Source organism: Terrapene carolina, unplaced genomic scaffold (genome assembly GCF_002925995.2).
Source record: "Terrapene carolina triunguis isolate 2854851 unplaced genomic scaffold, T_m_triunguis-2.0 Scaffold836, whole genome shotgun sequence".
In the NCBI taxonomy this organism is placed as follows: domain Eukaryota; kingdom Metazoa; phylum Chordata; order Testudines; family Emydidae; genus Terrapene; species Terrapene triunguis.
The window spans coordinates 3,993,279-4,018,744 of record NW_020665187.1 but is presented as its reverse complement, the minus strand read 5'-3'; the positions used below and the strand labels follow the sequence as shown (position 1 = coordinate 4,018,744).

General features: G+C 45.6%; 1 protein-coding gene across 4 annotated transcripts in view; it reads right to left on the bottom strand.

Moving 5' to 3' along the window:
• The window catches only part of SLC11A2 (solute carrier family 11 member 2), a 30,370-nt gene extending 5,244 nt beyond the window's left edge, over nucleotides 1-25,126 (bottom strand). Inside the window, exons 1-17 of one of the 4 annotated variants that reach the window (XM_024218454.2) lie at nucleotides 25,108-25,126; nucleotides 18,639-18,722; nucleotides 14,622-14,758; nucleotides 13,458-13,583; nucleotides 12,640-12,759; nucleotides 10,300-10,406; nucleotides 9,388-9,458; nucleotides 9,173-9,240; nucleotides 8,282-8,437; nucleotides 6,921-7,079; nucleotides 6,016-6,102; nucleotides 5,611-5,730; nucleotides 5,139-5,288; nucleotides 3,723-3,796; nucleotides 2,832-2,985; nucleotides 1,994-2,047; nucleotides 1,857-1,910 (exon numbers count right to left, since the gene is read on the bottom strand). In XM_024218454.2, coding sequence (XP_024074222.2) covers nucleotides 1,869-1,910; nucleotides 1,994-2,047; nucleotides 2,832-2,985; nucleotides 3,723-3,796; nucleotides 5,139-5,288; nucleotides 5,611-5,730; nucleotides 6,016-6,102; nucleotides 6,921-7,079; nucleotides 8,282-8,437; nucleotides 9,173-9,240; nucleotides 9,388-9,458; nucleotides 10,300-10,406; nucleotides 12,640-12,759; nucleotides 13,458-13,583; nucleotides 14,622-14,758; nucleotides 18,639-18,672 — 1,659 coding nt within the window. In that variant the 5' untranslated portion in view covers nucleotides 18,673-18,722; nucleotides 25,108-25,126 and the 3' untranslated portion in view covers nucleotides 1,857-1,868. Of the gene's footprint in view, nucleotides 1-1,856; nucleotides 1,911-1,993; nucleotides 2,048-2,831; nucleotides 2,986-3,722; nucleotides 3,797-5,138; nucleotides 5,289-5,610; nucleotides 5,731-6,015; nucleotides 6,103-6,920; nucleotides 7,080-8,281; nucleotides 8,438-9,172; nucleotides 9,241-9,387; nucleotides 9,459-10,299; nucleotides 10,407-12,639; nucleotides 12,760-13,457; nucleotides 13,584-14,621; nucleotides 14,759-16,272; nucleotides 16,409-18,638; nucleotides 18,723-25,107 lie in introns of those variants that run through there. The other 3 variants (XM_029913721.1, XM_024218452.3, XM_024218453.3) reach the window with 3 other exon arrangements.
• Between the last annotated feature and the right edge of the window lie 340 nt (nucleotides 25,127-25,466).

Below are 25,466 nucleotides of genomic sequence, written 5' to 3'. Positions count from 1 at the left end.
AAAAGAAAAAGCTACCATTCCCTTGTGAAATCTGTCTCTCCAACCCTCTGAAAGCCATGGATAACCCCCTTTATCTGCACAGAAGAATCACCTCTCTTGTGATGAACATGATAAACACTAAGACAATGAATTACCTGAGAAAACCTGGTCTCCAATTAGAACTACAGAAACTAAGTTTGGCTAATGTAGGTATGTTTTCATGCTCAATAAAATATTCCCACTTTAAAAAAAAAATAGGACTAATTTTAGTGATCAGGAGAGTGGAGGACTAATAGCATGGGTTAAGTCAGGCAAAGGAAGGGGAGATGCTGTGCAACCCACACAGATCTTCCAGGGGACCCCAATCCTGTATCTTGTAATACCTCGGCTATTCCAGTCCCTAGCCTCTGTTGAGCAGACTGCAATCGTGCCATGCTTTTGGTAGGTTCACACAGAGGGATTGAGAAGTCCTTTCGAAGCCACTTTCACTTGTGACCCATGTCAGGATTTGAACCCAGTTCTCTTAAAAAGGTGAAAAAACTAAGGCACAAACTAAAATTTAGTACAGATCAAAATATCTGATGGGCACATAAGATGAAGGACAGAATTGAGATCAGTTGAATTCTTGTGAAAATACCTATCAAAATACCTCAACGCAAACACAAATGCTTACACACAGAGTTATCAGCTAAAACGTCTATCAAGTAGTAATAGAAGGAAAATCTTACTCAATAAGATCCAGGACTTCAGTTTCCCTACAGGTTCGCTTTACAGGATCCACTCATGAACACACGTTCCCCCCCCCCCTCCCCTAAAAACAATAGTATATCCCCAAGGATATAACCACTTAATGCATGATAAAATTAGGACAAAATGTGCAGTCTTTTCCCAAACAGAGAAAAGGAATGCACGTTTCTCACTGTGACCTTTAAGACTGCCTTGGGAGGTGGGAGAAGCAGGAAGTACAATGGGGAAAGTATAAAGGGCCAGACTGGAAGTGAAAGTAAGTAAGTTTAAAAAAACTGGAGACCCAAATCATGGAAGGCTTTTAGCATATTCTGTTACGTTACACTCCATGAGTCATGATACAGGAAATTGCAGAAAATACAGAGAAAATTTCTATTAATGCCATACATACAAAATAATTCACAGAATCATAAACAACCTGTAAACATTGATTTATTTTTTACCCTTGCTGATCACCAGAATCACATACCAGGTAGGAAAAAAATATGACAACTCTAATGCTTAGACTTCTAGTGTTTATGGGCTAGGATTTCTCCAACACAATTCCCACCTCCAGGAACGAATTTCTGCACCCCATATTCATTCTGATTAACTGTAACCAGTAACTATTTTCTAATGCATTTAGAGTGCAAAATAAACAGGTCAATTTGAGATTATGGAATACGATTGAATTCTGATCTGTGGAGGTAGATTGCATCACTTAGTGTCACAGACTTTACATGTTGCTTGTCTAATTGTGAGAAGGAGGATTAACACTTCAGATACTGTCCAAGCAGCTTGATTTCTGTTTAGCAGCTTGTATTACAGATTCACTGGAAGACTTCAGAGGCAGAGAACTAGCTAAATGGAAGTGTCATTTTGGAACACAGAGTGTCTCTTTGCCAGGCTGTTAAGCTGGTTAGTGTCTGGATAATAGGTAAGTTTCATGCAGTTCCTACATTGCAAAGCAGACATCTATTCCAGCAGCAACATAACATTATGTTTGTGATTAGGTGTGTGATTAGAGGGGGTCAGCAAGGAAACTTACTAAGATAACTAAAGAGATGAGTAACAAAATATTTCCCAGTACGTACATCTGAGCTTTTATACAACAAACTTACACAAGTATTTTCCGTGCAAATTGCACTTACGTTTGGATATGTTCACACAGTAAACCATAGAAACGCACTGGCTCTGATGGCTACCTGCTGTGTGCAGACAGACCCAGTGTTTAGTTAATTTGAGTGACAGGCGGTTCTTCAGTAAGCCCTGTTCTAGTGACGCTTACCGTTTGCCCACAGGCCAGGAAGGAGATCCCAAGAGCAATCAGACACAGCCAGCTCTGGAATTAAAGAAGGAGGAGTGGGCTATGAGAAACATTGCTGCAAGTTACAATCTTTTTAGCAGCTGCACTTTAATGAAAGGAAACATGGAGGGATTACTCGATGCTATTTTTCAGTAATTACACAAAAGTCAAGTTACCAAATCTCTTCATAATGAGTTCTACAGGGAACGTTAAGGATGTTAAAGCACATTAAGCCTGCTGAGATTGTGAAAGCCATTCAATAGATTGTTGAGCATGGTTATAAGCTGTTCTAAACTTTGACACACTTTTCACAATAAGTAGAAACTTGGAGATACAGGAGCAGTCATAGGAAGGAAAGTTAAACTGCAGGTTGACAGACTCTCCCCCCCCCCCCCCTTTTTTTTTTTAAACAAATACATAATTGTCCCCTCTTACTATTTGAATACACACAAACAGATCTGAAATTTTGCGTGATTCAGGTGCTCTCCCCCCATCAGACTATTAGATGAGTCACAAAAGGAACTGGATGGAAGGTAAGAAGTTGCAAGGAGTAGTGCACTGAGCACAGAACTGAGTGGAGCTTGAACGTGTCTTGACTTATGGGAAACTGAGGCACATATCTGAAATTATGCACCTGGCGGATGGCGAGGATTAGTGTTTGTAAGAGTTCTATGGTTTATTAAATAAACGTTTCCGGCTCCTGGGAAAGCAAGTGCATTTTCTCAGTCCTGCCTACAAGCTGCCTCAGCCCAATCATCACCGGAATCACAATTTTATACAGCAGTGGTCTTGCCAAAGAGCGTGGAAGAACAATACTTACCAAATATGCTACAAAGCACAGGTAGGCAACACAGACAACAGCTGCAACCACATACAAGGCAAGGTGTCCCAGTGCGGTGACATAGACCGCCACAAAATACATGTTAATGGAGCAGACAATGAGAATGAGCGCACCGCCAGCGATCTTCCAGCCTCTGAAAGGGAAGCCAAAAGAAACGGGATTACAGGGGCATTTGGGGGAGAGGGACGTTCCTATTTGCCCTGGTGTTTGGAGGGAACACTTCTTGTAATGTAAATGCCGAGACTCTGAAAATGAAGTCACCAGAATAGAAACTTTCGTTGACCTGCACTGACTCTTTTCTAATAGGGTTGCTACTTTTAGACTAAAAAACACAGACTAGATAAAGGGACAAGAAAAGAGGTCAAGACAGAGCTCATGAAGCAATAAACACACACCTGTTTCTAGAAGTGACATATTGGGCACCACTCCAAGGAGAGTGAGTGGTCAAACAGATCTTGGGGAGACTGGGCTATGTATAAGAAGCTTAAAAGCAGAAGAACTCTAATACTGTTTGGGGAATAAAAACAATTCACACGTTTTCGTGAACAGTTAGCCCTGTACTGAGGGAGGAAGAAAGGCCTAGTGGTTAGGGTGCCAGCTTGGACTTGGGAGACTTGGTTCTTCTACTTTGCCACAAAGTTCCCATGTGACCTTGGGCAAGTCACTTAGCCTCTCAATTCCCCATATGTAAAATGGGGATAAAACTCCCCTCCCTCAGAGGGTGTTGCGAGGATAAATACATTAAAGGTTGTGCTCAGATATCACATTTATTGGGACCAAGCACCCAAGATAGATATCAGTATTCAGGGCTAAATCAAATGGTTTTAAATCAGGAAAAGGTCAGGTGGGTGGGATTCTTTTCATACTTACAGTCCATTGGCGAAGTCATTCATCACAGGATGCAGGCTGGTGAACGTGAGGACTGGGATTAAAGCAAAGGGAAGCTGGAATAAGGCAACAAGATGCAGGAGATTAGGGCTGGGACTTTGTTCGCATAAAAATAAAAAAACAAAAAAAACCCACCCCCCCAAAGTTTTCCCTTTAGCTATTGAAAGTGTGTCATCTAAGAGATCTCTCACGGCTAGGAATAGGAAGCAGTTTAAAGCCACAGCTGGTGCTTTCCCACCTCCCCTCAACCGAGAGATCCTTCAGTGAAAGAATCCAGAAGCGTTTATAGAAGCAAGACCCCACAGTATTTTTCCTCCTCTCTCTATAGTCCAGCTGAACTAGGAGTTATTTTCTATGCTGGGATATGGACTGTATCACTCTTGAGTGCGAGGAGCAAGTTTCAGACAAGAACCATCGGAAGCTGAAGTTCTTCTACTCTGAGCACTTAATTTGGCAGTTCCCATTCGTCATTTTACAACAGGAACAAGGCACCATAAATACATATCTAGGTCGTTGCAGAGCTGGAAACTGGAGGAGAACTGGACCAGCCAGGAAACTTGTTATTTTTTATGACTTTTAAATGTAAACAAGGTATAAATGTAACCCTGTTTAAATATGGTTCTTGCTCTTTGTAAATAGTCAAGTGGTGCTCAGATAATTCAGTGAGAGGCATATAAAAGCCTAGAAGTAACTTACCTGTTCTATAACTCAGGGGTTCTCAACCTTTTTCTTTCTGAGGCCCTCCCACCATGCTATAAAAACTCCATGGCCCAGCTGTGCCACAACAATTGTTTTTCTGCATATAAAAGCCAGGGCCGGTGTTAAGGGGTAGCAAGCAGGGCAATTGCCCAGGGCCCCACACCATAGGGGGCACTCTGAAGCTAAGTTGCTCAGGCTTTGGCTTCAACCCCAGGTGGTGGGGCTTGGTGCCCTAGGCTGCAGTCCCATGCAGCAGGACTTCGGCTTTCTGCCCTGGGCCCCTAGCGAGTCTAACGCTGGCCATGCTTGGCGGACCCCCTGAAATCTGCTCACAGCCCCCTAGGGGGCCCCGGACCCCTGGTTGAGAACCACTGCTATAACCAACGTTGGCCACAGTCCACAAGCATCTACAGATCAGGGGCAGATCCTAAATTCACTGCTGCTGGAAAACCCAATTCTGACGGCAACTGCTGCCATTTACAGGCCCCTCCCGCTCCCCTCCATACTTGAGCTCTCTGCACTCAGGACCCCTCAGCCAACCAGCTTACAGAAATGTTCATAAGTGGGCCAACAGAAGGCCCTAAAGCCAACACTAGTAGTGACTAAGAGGTTGGTTCGGAACGAGGAGTTACTAATAGCGAATGCTTAGACATGACTCTCCAAGGAACAGTCCCGTGCTGTGAGTGCCCAGCTGCTCACCTGTAAGCTCTGAAGAACGTTCAAGAAGTCATTCATCCCAGTCAGGTGTTCAACGTCTTGAAAAATGGCGACCAGCAGGGTTGGAGTGATGGCAATGGAGCGGGTCAAAATCACTCGAGCAAAACGCGACCACTTCAGGTTGAGGAATCCCTTCGGGGAGAGAAACGGAAGAGCGGCTGTTGCTACGCAGCAACATTCCACAGCGTTAAACTGCAACAGGGGGAAGAGGAATGATCTACTACCGGGGGAGTTTTTTCTCTTACAGAAACCTGAGTTAGGTCCCCGATTCCCTTTGGAAAATTCCAGCCTAAGAGTCTGGTACATGGGTCAATAGCAGGAAAGTCTGATCCTTCAGCAAACTACATGGCCAGGAAAGGAAACTAGGCCTCCACTGACCATCTCAACTTCAGGGGATTACAAGGAGCAGGGGGGAAACACAGCCATAAGCCGGCACAGCTGTAGCGTCACATACCTCCATGACAAACTGCCCAGAGTAGGTCCCAGTCATTGTTGAACTCTGACCTGCCGCAAGAATCCCAACTGCCCAGATGTAAAGAGCAGCAGGGCCAAAGTAACATCCCAGAACAACACCCTGAAACACAGAAGGTTTCCAGTCATGAGGTGTTAAATCCTAGATTTAAATGCTCAGTCAAAAGCAGAGTTCTTGGAGCCAGCTGCTCCGACAGACTGACCACGGGCCTAGACAGGAAGGAACGCTGTTCTGTTCCAACAGGACAGCTCTTATAGTCTCATAGGTTCAAGCCTTGAATAGTCTCCATTTATTCAGAAGCAGCAGCTGCATATAACTCAGTCAAGGATGTTAAGGGGATCATTCAGATAAGATCACCCTGCCTGACTTCACTATAAAGCCACTCACCCCTTTGTAGATATCCACTTCCAAGGTTTCATTGTTATTTGGAAAGAGTCCGGCATGGGGGCTGCTGCTGTTTGTGCAGACTTTGTGCTAGAAGAGGACAAGACAGTTTAGGAAGTTTCATTTTTGCAAACAGATTTCAGAGAGCAGAAACCACGGCTGGTAGAGTTTGGGGTGGAGGAGCTGGCCAGATGAAATGCATTAGCATTAATGTGTTGGGTGCATCTTGCAGGCTAGGGCAAGATCAGATAATATAATAATAAATAATAATAATTAATGGAGATATCTCCTAGAACTGGAAGGGACCTTGAAAGGTCATTGAGTCCAGCCCCCTGCCTTCACTAGCAGGACCAAGTACTGATTTTTGCCTCAGATCCCTAAGTGGCCCCCTCAAGGATTGAACTCACAACTCTGGGTTTAGCAGGCCAATGCTCAAACCACTGAGCTATCCCCCCTACATTTATGCCTGCCAGGGCAGTGTAAAGGGGCCTTGGTGTAAAAGAGAATCAGGCCCTCGGTGCATGAAACACTTAGGCCCACTGTTAACACAGTAGCTATTATTAACCCCGGTGCACAGCGTGTGTCTACACTGCAGCTGGGAGGTGCGACTCAAGTATGCACAGACATACCTGATCTAACTTTGATCTAACCAGCAGTGAAGCTGTGGCAGCATGGGCGGTGGTAGCCCCGAGTAGGTATCCGGGGTCCCAGGTGGGCAGGGCTAGCCATGCTGCTGCCTGCCTGCCTTGGCTTCATTGCTATTGTTACTTGAGCTAGAGTACGCCAACATGTGCTGAAATCACACCTCCCGACTGCAATGTAGATATACCCACCGTGTAGATTACTCCCAGTAATCCAGAATCGCCACAACACAAGTGCACAACCCCCAACAAACCCCAGAGACTCACCACTTGTTCATTAGTCTTCCCAAAAAAAGCTTCAGCAAAGACAGAGACGACGAAGACGTTAATGAGGAAGGAGACAAAGAGGGCAACGCAGGACTCTATGAAGAAATACTTATTGGCTTCTTGCACCTCCTTCTTGTCTGCACGATTCACCTGCCTCGACTGGAGAGAAAGTGTTTAAAGACAATTATGAGAGAGTATTTTAGAACCTCTAGTCGATGGAACCAGCTGTATCTACAACAGGTGGTGCCTCTGGATTTCTACTGAACTTTGGCCAGAATATGTCTATCCTGTCTGACAGCAAATATTAAGAGCTGAGCCCTGCCCATGACTGGATCCCTCCTTAGGCCTTACAAACAGCAGTAAACAGCATGAGACACTAGACACCAGCTAGCCAAGAGTAGCTGCTAATGCAACAATGCTATGGGGTGCATACAATGAGCAAAGGGGCATGGTTTGAAGAAGCAGGGCTGTGGCTGGCCACATTCACACAAGCACCCATCCACAGGATGCACTAGCAACACCACCTGTTTGAGCACGTTGCTCCGGCAGACTGGATTTCCCCATGGTCAACTGCAGCTCCAAATGAAATCTCACCATGCTGGACATGCTTTCCAGCTTACCCTGGCGCCCAGAGGCTGCTCAGCCTTCTGCTGTGATGCTGGGATGTGCCCCAAGATAAAGGAGCTAGTAAATTAAGGGGCGGCAGCAGCCTGAGCGCTAAACATATGCTGCTGTGGGGAGGGGGAAAGAGAAAAAAGCCCATCTTGTTTGCAGGACAGACTGATGGCCTTCAGCTTTAAAATTAGCCTGGATTTGTTATCTTGTCCCCAGTAGAATCAAATATGGATGAATCCCACAAGGCAGAGAGACTGGGAAACACTGTTCAGATGTCTGAAATATGGTTTAAGGGGTTTGCCAAGTGTTAATTTAGACCCCAGGTTCTGTCACGCAAACACATAGTTAACGCGTGTTCAGCCAATTTATTCAATTTACCCTATTACGTAAGAGATACCGTATTTCTTTATCAGGTGCACATGGCATATTCTAATTCTGAAAACTTACATAGCACAGTCAACATCAGAATCCGCTTACTGAGCTGATTCCAAAGTATGGAGAGTTCTCCGCAAAGGCTACAGGAACTGCTACTATTGAAGGGATTTTCAAAGGCGCTCAGCATCGGCATTCACTTGTCGGAGGTAAAACTCCCACTGACTTTGGACTAACTCTGCAGTCACTCAAATCAATGGGAGTTTTGCTACTGACTTCCTTGACGTCACCCACTCTGAAAAGGCCAGTCACAGCTATTCGTTGTACTTCTGAAGAGCGAACTAGAGGGGACACAGGACTCCCCCCTCTCTTACCTTGACTAAAGCAGAATGCAGGTACATGTTGTGCGGCATGATGACCGCTCCCACGATCCCCACAGCTTGTTCTAGCTGGGGGGTACCGCACTTGTCACAGTAAGGCATAAACATCCCCTTCAGCAGCTTTCCCTGGTCCGGTTTTACTGTAACATACTGCACACAGACACAAGAGAGCCACTAGTACCTCTGGATTGGCAGCGTTCACACAGTTGCTTAGATGGCCAACTTGGAAGGCCCCAAATTTGCCCCACCTAAAAAATGCAGTAATTTGGCAATAGCTCCCCCCTTTAAAAAACTCAGATATTGGTTACCCACTAGCACTGAAAGAGGAGTGTTGTACACCCCCAAGTAGCTTTTTGGAGGCAGATAAACAGCTAACAATTCTTGGGCAGGTCTAACCTTCTAGACCAGTGCCAACCAGCTTTGAGCCAGGAAGCAAATAGAACCCCAGGGCAGTTAAAGTGGGCCCCACCGCAAAAATCTAGGAGAGCATTAAAGCATGTGCTTTAGAACTAGTCTAAAATTTTCCAATGAAACCGCTTTCCATGGAAAATTTGGGTTTTTTGAACCAGAATCTTTTGGTTTTTGACTAAAAACTCAAAAAGCTGCATGGGAAAAACTTTTTTTTTTTTTTTTTTTTGGATCAGCTCTGATATGCTTATCTTTAAGCCAGGGCTTAAAGTGCTTTCCAGAATTGGGGCCACGGGCAAAGGAGACTTCAGGAGGGCCTGGCAGAAGAGGACAAAAATCAGAGGAAGAAATTAGATTGCCTGGTTTCTAAAATGTTTGAGAGGAGAGAATGAAGACACAAGTTCGACAGAAAGAAGGGGAGAGGGAGCGTCACTCTAATTGCTAAGTAAAGCTCCAAGACGTTCAAGTGAGAATTACCTCATATCCGAACGTAAGCGCCATGAGGGTAATAAGAAAGCCAAAAAATGCTTCCAGTTTTCGCAAGCCTGTGGAAGAAACAGGCCATTAACAAGTTTTGGAGGACAAGTCTCAGGCATAATGTTGAGGGGGCAGCTGTCCGATTTAATCTGTTGCATGTCCTTTCATGGGACATTAAAAATAATTAAAAGGAAAAAAAAAAAAAAGGAATTTACCATACTTGTCCAAGAAGAGAAACATGAACGTGTCAGCAATGGTTATGAGCACTCCACCCCACAACGGGACTCTGCAACAGAACAACAGGGCTTAGTTTGAATAGTGCTTTTACCAGCTCTTCTAGCCATGTCAGTCCAAGCTTCCCTATATTCCAGGCAGGGATCATGGCCACTTTTTGTGTGCTGTTATTGAACACTTATCTCAAGGTTTTATTTGTCATCTGACAAGCTGCTTGGTTACTTTAGGCATGAGGCTAAGGCTGTTTTCTACATAAACAGTTCAGATAAGAGTTCCACCTTAAGCCATGCCTACATTTCTCTGCACAGCGAGCCAAAAGTTTCTGGAGCGAGAGATACTTCTCATCTACTATAGTGCAATGAGCCTGTTAGTTTCTGATTAAGAGTCCATTTCTACGCTGCCTGGTGGAAGTGGCTAACTTGCAGGGAACACCGAGCTAAAACACAGTTGGGCTCTGGCCTTCTAGGCTAAGACTCTACACCAATTTCCTTCCAGCTTTAGTTCTGATTTAACAGACGCTCCTCCGGTGTTACAGATAGTAAGGTTCTGGTTTAACATGAGGTCTAAAAGCCAAAGGGAAGCTTATTACAGTTCTACAATGTGTCACATCAGCAACGGCTGGTGCCAATTGTGGGCTCAGAAATGCCCATTTTATTTAAAAACCTTTAATCTCAAATACTTTTTATGTAATACACAATGCAAAGAGGGAAGCTCATACCCTGCTGAGCAGAACAGGGCAGTGATCTGCTAAGATTGTCAACTACAGGAAATAAAACGGTCCTTTTTGGCACAAAGTGTGTTGTTTTCTAATGGGATATGGGCAGCTGATAAACACTAGAGATGGAGAATGACATTCATTTCCTGTTTCTCTCAAGTGATAAAAGCCAACTTACTTCCCAGCAGACAAGAGGTTTATAGCGATTGCTGAGCCAATTACTTCTTGCATATCCGACCCAATGATAGCGAGTTCAATCATCAGCCACAACATAATTCGAGGGACCTAGATACAAACACTGAGCTTCAGATACTTGAAATTAAAACCAGAAATAATGAATAGACTATTACAGGGGAAGTTTCTTTTCCCCAACTTCCTGCCAGACTTATGGGGGTTTACAGCATAATTTAGGAAACCCATCTTCTCTTTCAGCACAGAAGTCAACGGAAGACACCCATGACTTCAGTATATACTGGATCAGGCCTTTACATTGCTAACACGAGTTTTGAAGACCTTCTGCGCTTCAACTTTTACAGTTTATTTTCTGCTCCTTGCTCAGTTTGGATCGTGAAACTAGACAGATGTGTTTACTGCAGCATATGAGCGGCAAGAATGGCAGGTGTGCATTTGTGACAGGTTTAAATCAACACCCCAAAATGCCTTCCCAACAGAAATGTAATCAAGTTGCCACGACTTTTCTTATGAGGGATTAAATGTGGGGGGGAGGGAGGGAGGCAATTTTAGATGGACAACCCAACCTTATGGCCTTGATTGTCTGACTTAGTCCCTTTAAACTGGTTTGTGTAAGATTACTGGAAATACTGGTTAAGGGGAGATCCATGATTTCCACTGGATGGCTTTACTCATTTTCAGCTGAAAAGTAAGTCATAACTGTAAGCTTACACAACCATGAGCATTTCCTCAACAGCCAACGGTAATGCGCGTTCTTTCTTCATGACCCCTCGTGCTAGTTTTAAATCTCTCCAGTCATTTGAAGAGGAAACCCGATTCAGTGGTTCGAACAGGGAACTAGGGAGTCAGGACACTCCTGGGTTCTATGCCTGACTCTGCCAATGTTGTGAGACGACAGGAGAATCATTCAACGTCTGTGCCCCAGTCTCTCCCTTCTAGATGGGAACAATACCACCAACCTCACGGTAGGCAGGCATGCTGTGAGGTTTCATGTTTGGAAAGTACATCAGCACCCTCAAACATGTGTGCAAAGTTGTATTATAAAGCCTATATCAAAGGAAGCTAGCGTGTGCCAGATCTAGAGACTTTGTTAGTGCCAAATCTGGGGTAACATTAGCACTTGTTTGCCAAGTATCAGAACGGCAGGGTTTATGTGCTTTCAACCACAGGCCATTGCAGAAGTCAATCCTGAAATCCTCAGCTACATGGGCATTGTGCAAAAGTGAACTTCACAAGTCTATTTTTTAGAAATAAAACACCACCGTTAGAGGCGGATTTAACATATGCTGATCAATAGTAACATTCACATGAACCACAAGAGAGGTGCGGACTGCCTGAGACAGCAAGTCACAAACTGACACATACCCACAAGATCGTCAGTTTAGAAATTGGAGTAAGACCAATGTAAACTCAGCAAGGACATTTAAACTACTGTTATCCCTTTAGAGGATGCACTGAATCCACCCTTGGGCTTCATGTCTAATCTTTCCTTTCATCCCCCAGCCACTGCCCAGCAACAATCCACCTTTCAGACTAGCCACTGGGAAGCCAAGGGTGCTTTTCCACACACACCTCTCCCCACCAAGGCAAGGCTTTTCTTTGAACCCATTGTGCTTTGCTGTACAAAAGGAAGAGTTGTCACACACACAATGAATGGCTTTTGAGAGGGACCGTGTCTCTACTGGCCCTTATTGCTTTGCATGCAGAAAAGCAAGAACTCTTTCCCTAAAGAGACGCACTTGGCTCTTACTTTGGTATAACTTAAATCGCTCAAGGGTTTGGAAAAACCACCCCCTGAGTGACGTAAGTTACACTAACCTAAGTGCTGGTGTGGACAGCACTATGTTGGTGGAAGAAGTTCTCCCGTTGGCTTAATTACTCCACCTCCCCGAGCGGTGGTAGCTAAGCGACGGGAAAGCTCTCTCCCATTGGAAGGGAGTGTCTGCACTAGCAGTGCTATCAGTACAGCTGTGCCACAGTAGCGATTCTAGTGTAGACTAGCTCTCAGACAAAGGAGGAAGCGCCATTCACACCAATTTTGAACCAACAGTGGAGACCAAAAGAGGTGTCACCTGTACCATCCCCAAGCCCTTCAGTTCAGAACCATTTTGAAGGCACTGTCTGGAAGTGGAGGCTCCATGTCTGCTCTTTCCCCTCCTCTCAGCCCTTCCTGGAATTTCAATTCCTCCACATTTCTGGGTTCCAGCCATTCAGAAAGCTTTATTTTCGGTGACACGACTAAGATCTCAGATCTCTGAGCAGCCCAGTCCACGGGAACAGCATCCAGAGTCACTATTTCGAATCTAAAGACCTTTAAGTCACCCACCTTTTGATATTGCCGGTTACACATTTCTGCAAGGTGCAGTCCTGTTACCACTCCCAGCCTTGCTGCCAGACGTTGCAGGAGGAGACCAATGATAGTGGCAAGCAGCAGAACCCAAAGCAGCTGAAAGAGATGCAACAACGCGAGGTAAGTAACCTTGAGTAATGAGATGCTTCGGAGGCAGATGAACAAGCCAGGACTTGCACTGGAGAACGTCTGGGTCTCCTGACATTATAGTTCCCTCCACAGGCCTTCTTATTAATAGGAGCCAGGAACGTAGTCGATCCATTTGGAAGTGCAGTCCTGTTGAGATTCCATGCTTGGTTTTATAAGCCTGGCACTGACATATACAAGGGGCTGCATGCAAATAAACCTGCAAGCCATTTTGTTGCCCGGTTTCACTCTCAGGTATACTGCAAGCCTAAGATCTGCTAAACCAGGGGTGGGCAAACTTTTTGTCCTGAGGGCCACATTGGGGTTCCGAAACTATATGGAGGGCCGGATAGGGAAGGCTGTGCCTCCCCGAACAGCCTGGTCCCGCCCCCTATCCACCCCCTCCCACTTCCTGCCCCCCTCAGAGCCCTCAACCCATCCAAGAGGGTAACTTCCAAGCAACGCAGGAGGCAGAACTTTAGACCCCTTGCAGTAGGGAGTCTGGCCAAACTTTTCAGAACGACAGCACTGATGAGGCCTTTGGCACTTAGCCCAACACTGGTTCAGCGCCTTCATCTGGAAGCTGCGCTAGGCACCTGCTAGGAGAGGTGGTGGGCTTGGAAGTACAGCATAAAATTGCTTCACAGTTTGGAAAGCTTCACACTGACCTTAAACCCTGCGACAGCGCCGGACTGTAAATCCGACTCGATGTTGCCTGGATCCAGGTAGGCGATGCTCATGAGAAAACCTGGCCCTGTGAAGGCCCAGAGTTTGCGGAAGCTAAACCATGAGTGCTTTAAAATGGAAGAGAAGATTGAGACGTTAAGACTCTGCTCTGCACCAAAGACTGGCGTTGATTCCAAACAAAACAGAGCACAGCTTCCAGGAACCGGCCCATTTTTAAGACAAAAAAATTGGTACGAGGGGCGTACAAGCTTTTTTAGCTGCCAGTGAAACAACCACCAGCCCCTGGCAAGATCTCTTCATTCTCTTATCAGTCTCTCTTTATTTTGAATTCCAAAGTGCAGCCCTTCTTTATTTTGAGACCTTCAGGGTCACCAGCACTTTAGCTGGGGGAGGATATCACGCTAACTTTGCATGCAATCCTCTGACAAGTGCTGGCTTGCCTGCTCTTTACAGAGAAGACAGCAACTGCATCCCATACAGAGCTCCTTGTGAAGGGCATATGGCTCAGCCACTATGCTGGTGGGCCCAGCTTAGCATGGAAACAGCTATTCTGACTTGCTTTTCTTGGTAAGAGCAAAGCCAATTTCCACCTGGGAATCGCACGCTAGATGTCTCTCCAATCTTTAGCAGAAACTGCTGTCCTGGGAAACATAACTAAAGACAGCAATGTGGCTCTGGGGTGAGTGCTACGCCCATCCTCATTAGGAGTGCGCATTCACTTGAAACAGACGAATGCTTTGAAGGTTCTGTAAAAGTCTGCCAACCCGGATAGAGGCAGCAGGAGGAGTGTTTGCTGACCTGTTTACTCTGAATGCAGCAATAGCCATGTGGGTAAACTGGCCTCCACAGCAGGTAGTGAACCTGGCAGTCACTTGCTTTGTGTTCGTTTGCTGACAGTCACTCATTTTGTTTTACTTGGGTCACTGAATCCCATGCAAGCACGGCAGACACCTCATCCCCTTCTCAACATAGCTCTCCATAGTTAGAAACAAGCAGCCAGCTCTCCTACCTAGCGCCTCAATTTAAACTGAAAAGGGACCCAGCGCCCACAAAGGGAAACAAGTCATCTAGGTTACTACCACTTCTATTAAAGCCATTTCCCCACCAAGATGAGCTTGCGAAGTCTGGGGCCCAGCCACACTGACCTTTTCATCTTCAGGGATAGGGATCTTCTCATCAAAGTAGGTGGTGAATGGTTCATCATTGGACTCCGGAGACTGCTGCGGGACTGGGCTGCTGTAGACCGTGCTGATGACCTCCTCATGGTCTTCAGGGACATCTTCTGGATTTACAAAAAGCCACGTGTAAAACAAGGGAGGCGTCACTGTGCTGAAATGATGCTAGGAACGTGGCCGGTTTAAAATGGAACTTGCAAGTGCCATAGGCAAAGCAGAAAGCGAATGTTCTAGCCCCACTGCCATCCCTTGCCAGGATTGGTGGGTAGGCGGTTTTGGGTTTTTTTCAAACACCTGGAGGAATGAAACGTGTGGAGCGGCAAATCCACATAAAGAAGCTACTGCAATGAGACTGGGTTCTCCAGCTCTCGCGTTCACATGCGAGCGAAGCAAGTTTATTTTTTATTTCAAATATTAAGAGGCCTGCCCAAGCTCTCGGCACCTTAACAAATCATTACCAATAGAATAAATGAAATTACTACTTCGCTGCTGCTGGGCTTTTGCTGTAAGTGCCACTCAGGCGGCCCAACACCTACAGGCACTCCCCTTCCACCCCTTCATTTTAACAAACCTTAGCCCGGTCCAAAAACCCGACCATCTTTTGCCGCGTGCCTGGAAGTTCAGTTTAAGCTCCTAGAACAGAGGTGGGCAAACTACGGCCCGTGGGCCACATCCGGCCCGCGGGGCCGTCCTGCCCGGCCCCTGAGCTCCTGGCCGGCCCCGGCCCCTCCCCCGCAGCTTCAGCTCGCCGTGCTGGCAGTGCAGGGGTGTGGCTGGCTCCGGCCGGGTAGCGCGGCTCAGGGGTGAACACGGGGTGCCCTGACAGGGCCCCCCAACAACAGGTGGCCCCAGGGCCGGGCTCTCGGGCAGCTCAGCACCGGCGCACCCCCTGCGGGGGGGGAGGGCTGCACTGCGGGGGCAGGGGAGCAAGTGGGCGGTGCGGGTGGCAGGAGCGTGGGGAACGCGGGCGGAGGACTCAGGAGGAGCACCAGGCAGCTGTGCAGCTGGATGGAGAGAAGCGGCGCTTTGAAGGGGAAACGGGGTGGGGTCCTGGGGGGCGGTTAGGGGCAGGGGGTCCCGGGAGGGGGAGGTCAGGGGACAAGGAGCAGGGGGGGTTGGATGGGTTGAGGGTTCTGAGGGGGGCAGGAAGTGGGAGGGGGGTGGATAGGGGACGGGGAGCCAGGCTGTTTGGGGGGGGGGGCACAGCCTTCCCTACCCGACCCTCCATACAGTTTCACAACCCAGATGTGGCCCTCGGGCCAAAAAGTTTGCCCACCCCTGCCCTAGAAGATGCTGCCAATGCACTGAATTCAGCCTCAGGAAGGCACAATGCACAGTTTGTTAGATCTTTGGAAGCAAGGAGTAAGAGACATTAAAGGAGACTAGGGGATCATTATCCCGACTCCCAAGATCCGAGGGAGAGCACACAGCAGACACCCAGTCCTGCTGAACTCTCTGGACAGTATCTAATTTTAGGCTGTAAGTCAGGTAAACGGGGTCAGTCCCGTGACAGAATTACAACTGCCAACAACTTTGACATCAAGTCCTTTAACTCCTTTCCACTCCCCCCCAGCACCAGCCCAGAACAAAAAGCCAACTCCATCCCCCATGTTATACTCACTCTGGCTACCACCTCCTGGCATTATGCTTTTGCTTCAGAGGAGGAAAAGCAGCATACAACTTAATCCTGCCTCCTTTACTAAGAGCAAAAGTCACCATTTATAACCAGCGAAGTAAAAGCCAGGTTTGGGCTCTTACACAGTTTCCAATTGCATCATCAAAGCAAACTGAAGCTGGTTGTTCCTCATTTCCCCGCCTCCTAAATACCTGACCGGCCTGCCAGCAGATCTGTTTATAAAATAGATTTAAAGCAACAGCACCTGTGTGTGTTTCTTTTCTTAGTAGCTTTGGTTGCACAATATCTTGCTCAGCTAGTTCAACCAAACTAAGGAAGTTATATGAACAGTCAATCTGTTGCTTAATGGTGCTGGGAAGTGACAGCCTGAGAACTGGCTTCAGCCACAATTTTCAACTAACAGCTAATCTCAAAGGTGTAAGTCATACCAAAACAGGCCAGCCAGAAAATCTTAGTTCTACCTGTGAGTGACCCAAAGAACCCCTTTACTAACACCCTACAAAGTACCGTAATAATCTTTGTACAAAATATGCCTTGTGAGGTATCATTTGAAACCTACTAATTCCCTGGTCAATAATATGGTGAAATATACGTAGCAACATGATATGGAAAGTTATGAATCCCCCCGTATGATGCACATGTTCTGCTCAAAGAGATCAATCCTAAACAAAGGAATGTGTTTACCTCAGGGTACAGATAAGTAGTAAACAGGATCATCAAGACAGCAGGGGAGGAGATGGCAGGAAACAGAACAATCCGCACATTAGCAAACACAATAGGGAGGGAAGAAGGTGAAGGAAGCTCCATGCTCTACCAAACTCCATGTCCCCTTCCTCCGAGCTTGGTGAAACTTTACTTCAGAAGAATCCACTTCAAAGATTCAATAGACTATAAGAGGAAGGGGCAGAGAACCCCAAGTTTTCTCTTTCAGCTAAGCAGAAAAAGACACCAGCACCTTTAGGCCTCTGGAAGAGATCTTGACTGAGGAGAGGGTCAGTCACCATCTTGCTGGAAAACTATGGGTGAGAAAGGCCATCTTGAACTAAGCCTTGAACCAAAACTTGCTAGATTAAGTTTTAGACTTTTAGATGCGTGTTTTCACTTGTATTTGCTTGTAACCATTTCTAACTTGATCATATACTTGAGCTCACTTCAAATCCTATCTTCTTTTGTTAATAAACTTGTGTTACTATTAATCGAAACCAACATCGCTGTGTCTGTACTACAGAAGCGGTTTTCAACCTTTTTTCATTTGCGGACACTTAAAAAATTTTGAATGGAGGTGCAGACCCCTTTGGAAATCTTAGACAGTCTGCGCATCTCCAGGGGTCCACGGAGCACAGGTTAGAAAAGGTTTTCTCATTAAAAGAGCAAACAGACCTTATTCCTTTGAAGAGGGGTGGAGACTGCAGAGCGCATGGGTCTAGGGAAGTTCGGGACTAGGGGTGTGCTGCAATCACCTCCTAACATTAACCAAGTCTGGTAAAGACAAAACTGGCCGGGATAACTGCTGTCAGGCTGTTGGATTCCAAGTGGTTGAATCAAAGCTGTACAGCATACAAGGAGCATGTTGGCTGCGTGCAAGTCCGAGGCAGGGAGCTGCAATACCAGAAGCATTTTGGGACGCTCAGGGCTAAAAGTGAATTGCACCCAACTGTGACACTGTGACTATCCAAAGCAAGTACTGTTCATAACCCAGATCAATGTTACTCTAATTAGACTAAGGAAGCAGGATTTAAAGTTACTGTCTGGTTTCTCCTCTTTTATCCACTGCTTTCACTAACTGGTTCACAGGCAACGATGACATGACTTAACTGGAAAGATTGTAACCAGAGCAGGTGGACAGTCCTATCTGTCTAGAGATTTGTTACACTCTTTTCATGGAATCTCAAAACCTATTGCTTTCTACTGGAAGTAGCATGCAAATAATGTTTAAGACTGGATTCAGTCACAGTCTCCTTCTGATTAAGAGAGGGAAGAATTTGCACTGGGATTTCCAAAGAAGCCTCGTAGAGTTAGGCACCCAAACCCCATGACATTTCAATGGGATATGGCCACCTACTTCCCTTAGGGTCTTAAAAAATCCCAGCCTTGGTTCTCCCATTTTAAGTGGTTTCCAATCTATAACCTTGCCAGTTCACAGGAGAAGGATGGAAATTGCGTGAGGTTAGGAAAGAACTTTGCCTATAACTATTTTGTAATTGTTTATTATGGGAATTCTTGTCTCTTCCTCTAAGGAGTCTGGTACCAATCACTGGCCTGAAACAAAGTATTGAACTAAATGGACAACTGGTCTGATCCTGTATAGCAATTCCTGCGTTCCTAACATGCACACAAGTGTGGAGTGTTACCATATAATATTTTCCGCTCCTTGCCAGGTGCCATGGTGGAAGACCTCTGACTGGAGGGGGAATCCTTAGAATAGGTCACGTTAACTGCAAAAAAGAAGGGAAAAAGGCCTGGTTAGGGCAAGAACACATCAAACACGGAGACGGCATGAATCAGGGAGAAATAAAATGCGCGGCTACAGTATGGACTATAGAACAAGCAACTTGTAACAGACAGATTAAAGCCCAACAGCAGCACGCTTAGAATGTATACAGCCCTTCCTCTGCTTTAAAAGGGCTTCACCAAATATTAGAAATAGATGTTTTCATGTGGATCTGATTTACAAGAAGCCTGCTTGAACACAGAAAATAAACCCCTTGGGAACTTAAAACAAGAAGGGGCGGGGGAGTGAGCAGACTACCTAGAGAAACTAATCAACATGGACATTCGTTCTTGCAGTTTCTGGTGCCAGCTCCAAGATTAGTGATGCTTGTGGCAGACATTTCAACCCCATCTTTGGGGTCCACTGTTTTAAATGAATGGCTTGTGTGTTCTACGCTGGGGGTTGAGAGAGTAGATAATGTTTTCACCCCTCAGCTCACAGAGAGCCGAGAAGCGACGTACTACAGCTCTTACAAGAACTAAAACCAGCAGGTGGGGATTAAGGCAACTCAACCAGGTTGTAACCCCCTCAGAGAGGGATACTACCTCCTGGAGAGGCTCACATAGACTAGTTCAAACTAGATTATCCAGAGACCAACAGATAAAGAAAGCACTTTTGGGTAAACAGCTGGAGTTTAAACTGACTCAAGGCCTTCTTTCTGATCCAGCAAACAGACAGGACCTTCTGTCCAAGGAGGGCCCACAATCCTTCCTGGGAAGGTCTGGAAGGACTTTGGCCTACAGAGGCCCCATAAGACTGATGGGTGACCTCTGGTAAGCTTATTAGCATGCATGTAGTGTTTGGGTTGTTTTTAAATGTTTTCTCTATAATGCTGTTACCTTAAGAAGCAATGTGCTTGCTTATAAAGAGCTGTGTGGTAACTCATAACTGCTGGCCAATACATTGTTCATAGCCTTCAAACAGAAAGTAAAGAGCAAACACTGGCCTCTTTAGGCAGTCTGGCTTGCTGGGAATGTCACAGTGTAGGCAGGGAACGGTGCAGCCTGGAGAAACCCTGGTCAGGAGGGAGAGAGACATGGCTCGCCCCCCAAAAGAGTTGACAGCTGAGGAGCCAGGAGCCTAGAGTGGGTGCCCTTGATGGATCACAGAAGGGAAACACATTCAGCGGTTGCCCTGAATTGTGACACTTACAAACAATGAAACCACAATGTGGAAGCAGGAAAGAATGGAAATTCCTTTATGTGTAGAACTGGCAACCACACATCCTACGCTATGGGGCTGTGGTTTAAGGATTGAGATCATGTTCATCACCATGCATCAGAATGCTCTTCTAAATGCACTAAAAAGCCAGTCAAGACCGTAAATAGCCAGTCACGACCACTTTCTGTGCCAGAGTCGGGTGCAGAGTTTCAGATGAAAGCTGGCATCATCCCTAAATATTAACATGTCAACTTAAAAAAAATCCCAATGATATATTCAAGTCCCGATAACATCTAAGCATGGTATGTAAAGCACTTAATGTCCTCAAAGCCTGTTATATATTAACAGGGTATTTTTTGCTCCTGGGACAATGCCATATATTGGCAATGTTATCTTCCTAAATTCCATCTTAATGTGGGCATACAAGGAAAATGCTAGTTGGATGTTAACATTAAGTGAATTTGTGCCAAAGTTAAGGTGTTCAAAGCATAATTACAGTTCATGCATTCCATTCTGAACAAGCCAGCACAGCTAACGCGTAGCTGATGTTTCAAAAAAACCCCAGACAGACTTCAGCTCATTCACAGAGTTGAAATGGCACCGTTCCTTTTCTGTAGATAAGACAACCCTACTATTTATCTACTCAAATATGCTCAAGATTTTAAATTGTTTGTTCTAGAACAACAGATTAATGCAGAGTAAACAGTGTTCTGTGAGCTCTATGCACCTCGTGGCGCTCAATGAAATTTGCTAGTGCCACTTTAGACAAATTAGGAGTTTGCTCTTCAGGGGACTATCAAGCACATTTGCTCACCTTAGGTGAGGGCCTACAGAAGTTCAGACGGTCTGTTTCAGTGCCTCGAAAAGCACGTCAGATTTCATTTGCCACGTACAAAGGCTGCAATATTTTGGTGCAATGCTTTAGCTTTCATCTGTTCTGCAAGGGAAAAAATAATCCTCTGATGGATCATCACCTCGTCCAACTCTGCAGGCACAGGAGGACCAGACAATTGGTGATCCTAGTTTGAAAGCTATTGTTTTGATACATGTGTAACGCTGACAGACCCCGGTCGGAGGCAGGCAGGATCAAACCAGGGACCTCTGGAGCTTAGTGCATGAGCCTCTACCACATGAGGTAAAAGCCAACTGCCTGTTAGCTAAGGCTGTAGAGCAGACTCACTCTCTCTCTCTAAGTGGTCTCAGTGACACTAGATGGGACAGAACACCACACCCAGAAAGTGTGTGGGTTACAGACTTCCCCTAGCTGAAGAAGCACATCCCGAGCTTCAGAGACTTCCCAGTTGACATCGCAGCCGAGCCCCCACTTGTAATGCTGACAGACCCCGGTCGTCAGCGGGTGGGATCGAACCTGGGACCTCTGGAGCTTAGTGCTTGGGCTAAAAGCCAACTGGCTATTAGCTAAGGCTGTAGAGCAGACTGACTGACTTATTCTTCTCTCTCTCACTCCTAGATGAGACAGAACACCACACCCAGGAGATGTGGGGGTTACACATGCCATATACTCTTGTTGTCTTAAAAGCAGCAGAAGTCCACAGAGACCCACATCCCTTACAGATATGAATGCTGTCACTACGCGGCATTCTGCTGCTGCAGCTACATTTCTGACCAAGTGTGGTAATTAAAATAGTTAGATGAAATAATCACCTTGATCCAATGATGTGGAAACTACCACAGTCTGCAGCAATTTCAGCAGCATCACCAAGACCAAATGATCGGAGATAGCATCAGCAAGACTTGAGCATATTTTAGACCAAGGGCACGTTAATTCTGCCTTAGACTTAGTTGCTAGTTTGCATATGCAGTTCCCTCCTAGATGGGCACCCATCTTCAAGGCTAGACAAGGCCGCCCAGAGGAGGGTGGGGCAAGTGGGGCAATTTGCCCCAGGCCCTGCAGGGGCCCCCATGAGAATATAATATTCTATAGTATTGCAACTTTTTTTTATGGAAGGGGCCCCCTGAATCCTCTGGGCGGCCCTGAGGCTAGATCAAAGTTTATCCATCTTAGTTATGTGAGCATGTGACTTGTCTTCTTTATTGCTCTTTCAAAACAAGAGCTGCAAATGATTTTATACGAGAATCTTAAGCAGCCACCACCGACACAAACATTCTCTCCGTTGGTGTATAAAAGCCAGCAACAAATGCAAGCACATCCTACAGAACAGTTTGAAAAACTCAAATACCAAGGAAATTTGCCAGAACAGGGCAGAGGGGCTAAACAGGTGACTGTGTGATATGCAAGTGATCCCAAACTGGCCAGGACTGTCCTGTCTTACAGTGGGTCACTGACTACAATGGATGTGATCTACCAGAGTACAAGCTTGCCGTTGCGCAGGTAGCTCAGGTCAACCATCCACAGCAGCTGGAGAGAGATCTTGACTGATTTTCTACAGGACAGTAGAGACAGCTTTCAGCATAGTTTACCTTACAGTGGAGGAGATGTAGTCACTAGGAGTAAAGTCTTAGGCTCCTAAGTCACTTAGGTGCTTCTGAAGTCCCATTTTCAAAAGTAATTTAGGCACTTAAAAGCCTAAGTCTTGCTTTCAATGAGACGTGGGAACTTTTGAAAACGTTATCCATTGCTCTACAGAAGCCTATTTACAGAACACAATCCTCACACATCCTCCCTTTGGATTTTAAAGCTTTACAGATTTATTTTTAGAAGCCGTTCTGATGAAATCTTAATTCTAAAACCTAATAGAACAGATTATTCAATACATCGTGTTTCCCTCAAAACAAGTTCCCCAGAAGGAAAGAAGTTACTTATTTCTGCAGCAAGTTCTCTTAACACCAACCTCAAAGAGGGTAATAAAGGCAAAAGGGAAGATGATCACATGGCAAACATTCGTTACAGGAAGAGACTGACCTAAATATCTCCTTGCAAAGCACATTTCTCTTTGAGTGTGAGATAAACCATTTCGCTCCTATCTCTGCTGACAAGCTACAAACCCTGGCCTAGTTTAAACTCTCATGACACATTCATTTACTACGCCTGTCCTCCTTTGTCCAGACAGCAAACGCTTAAGTATGAAAGCTTGAAAGCATCGTTCACTGACCTCTTACAACATGCTATTCAACTCCTGATGCTCAACCACTTCCATTCTTCTGTACTAACAAACCACAATAGGCAGGGCATGAAGGAAACACCTTAAAATAAACTTCTGAGGGAAGTGGTCAATTCTCCGTCTGTTGATGTCAAGATTGGATGTGTTTCTGAAAGGCACATTTTAGTAAATACCAGGGCTCAATATAAAGATAACTAGATGAAGTTCTATTGTCTGTGATACAGGTCAGAATAAAAGATCTGATGGTCTCTTCTGGCTTTAAAATCTATGAGTTTGATTGGATAAGCCCCTCCAGCCAAATGCTTAGAGCTGTCCTGTGGGTCTCTGCAGAAAGCCATGTGTTTGCCCTCTTGGGTCAGAGTAGTCACTGCAATAATTTGTGGGTTTTATTTTGTGTACGACATTCCCAGTAATGCAACATATCCACATACTGATCACACACAACTCCCTGAAATTAAATCAAAAGGATAGTCAGGCCTGTGAATGCCAATACAACAGGGAAGGCAGTGTCAGATGGACAAGGGCTAAAGAGCTGGCAAGGAAAGATTTAGTTTTAGACCCTGTCGCTCCCCTCAAAAGGAGGAATCCATTTTTGAGGCCGATTACTACATTACACAGCTCAATCAGGCATTTCTGCTTTGGATAATTTTTTATCCCAACTACCTTGCTCTAGAACAGGGGTCGGCAACCTTTCAGAAGTGGTGTGCCGAGTCTTCATTTATTCACTCTAATTTAAGGTTTCGCGTGCCAGTCATACATTTTAACGTTTGTAGGAGGTCTCTTTCTAGAAGTCTATAATATAGAACTAAACTATTGTTGTATGTAAAGTAAATACGGTTTTTAAAATGTTTAAGAAGCTTCATTTAAAATTAAATTAAAATGCAGAGCCCCCCGGACCAGTGGCCAGGACTTGGGCAGTGTGTGCGCCACTGAAAATCAGCTCACACGTGCCATAGGTTGCCTACCCCTGCACTAGACTATGAAGAGCAACAGTTTCTGTGTGCACACCTCCTTGAACTTTAAAAATTCCAACAGGTAATTGGGAGGTGTGTTGGATTATTCTTCGCCACACCCTCTGAAGCAGCTCTAGTCCACAAAGCAAATACAGTACCTCTTTTGTTTAGACATTCAATACCTCTTGCAGCAAACAACAGACCATTCTCCTGCACAAATCCTGAACCACTACTTACGAAGTTACACACTTCAGTCCAGCGAGTCCTTTCATTTTACTGGCATTTCTAGGGTTCTGCAATTCTGCTTCCCAGCAGCAGTAAACTGGAAAGCATGAACTGATGATTGCTTGCCAGTCATTATCATAAGATGGGGATGTATACTAGACAATGGGGAACCTAGTCTAGTAACATACCAAAAGCAGGTAGGGTTACAGAGGCTCTTGCAGTTGGTGCTGGGCTTTGATCTTCCCTGCTGGCCACGTGATCTCTCCATGCTGGAGCAGTTACTGGTTTTTAAGCAGGCTTCAGCCAGAATGGTGGATCCCTCCTCAGAACTCTGAGCAGGGCCTTATGGTTATTTTATCCATATCTGTAGGGTGACCAGATGTCCTGATATTATAGGGAAAGCCCCGATATTCGGGGCTTTTTCTTATGTAGGTGCCTATTACCCCCCCATCCCCTGTCCTGATTTTAAACTTGCTAGCTGGGCATCCTATATATCTGGGCATTTATACAGTGCTCACCCACAGTGGTATCCCAGCACCTTTCTGCGTCATTACACACAGACATGGGGAAAAACAGCTACACTTCTTTATGGCTCATTATTTGTACTGTGGTAGCAGCTAAGAGCCCCAATTATGGACTCCACTGTACTAGGCCCTGTCCAAACACAGGACCCAAAAGATGGTCCCCACCCTCAAAAGTTTACAGTCAAATTGCGTTGGTATATCCAGTTAGCCATTCACCCTTCATTATAAAGCTAGCCCCCCACAGTGTGACCCTCCCCAGCCCTCCTGGGACTTCCCAACACATACACCTTTCTGTGCCAGTTATCACCTGAAGAAGAGCTCTGTGTAAGCTTGTCTCTCTCACCAACAGAAGTTGGTCCAATAATAGATATTACTTTACCCACCTTGTCTCTCTAATATCCTGGGACCGACACCGCTACATCACTAGAAGTTTTCACTAGTCAGTTCTTCTTGACCAAGTGTGAGAGTCAATGTCCAGACTACAGAACTGTCTCTTTCCTCTCTGTGAAAGCTTTTGCCCTACCAAAGCAGCCTCTTTATAGCATTCCTCGTTATCTGGGCAGTTTCAACACACAAAGACATTCTGATGACCAGAGATTAGGGGGGGGAGGTGGAGTGGAAAAGATGATTCAGCAAGACAGCTGTCTATGGGTAAAGTCAGCTTCTCCTGAACAAGTGACTTAAATTGCCCTTGAGAGGGTTAAATTAACCCCATCCCTGGCCATTACATCACTTCTTAAAA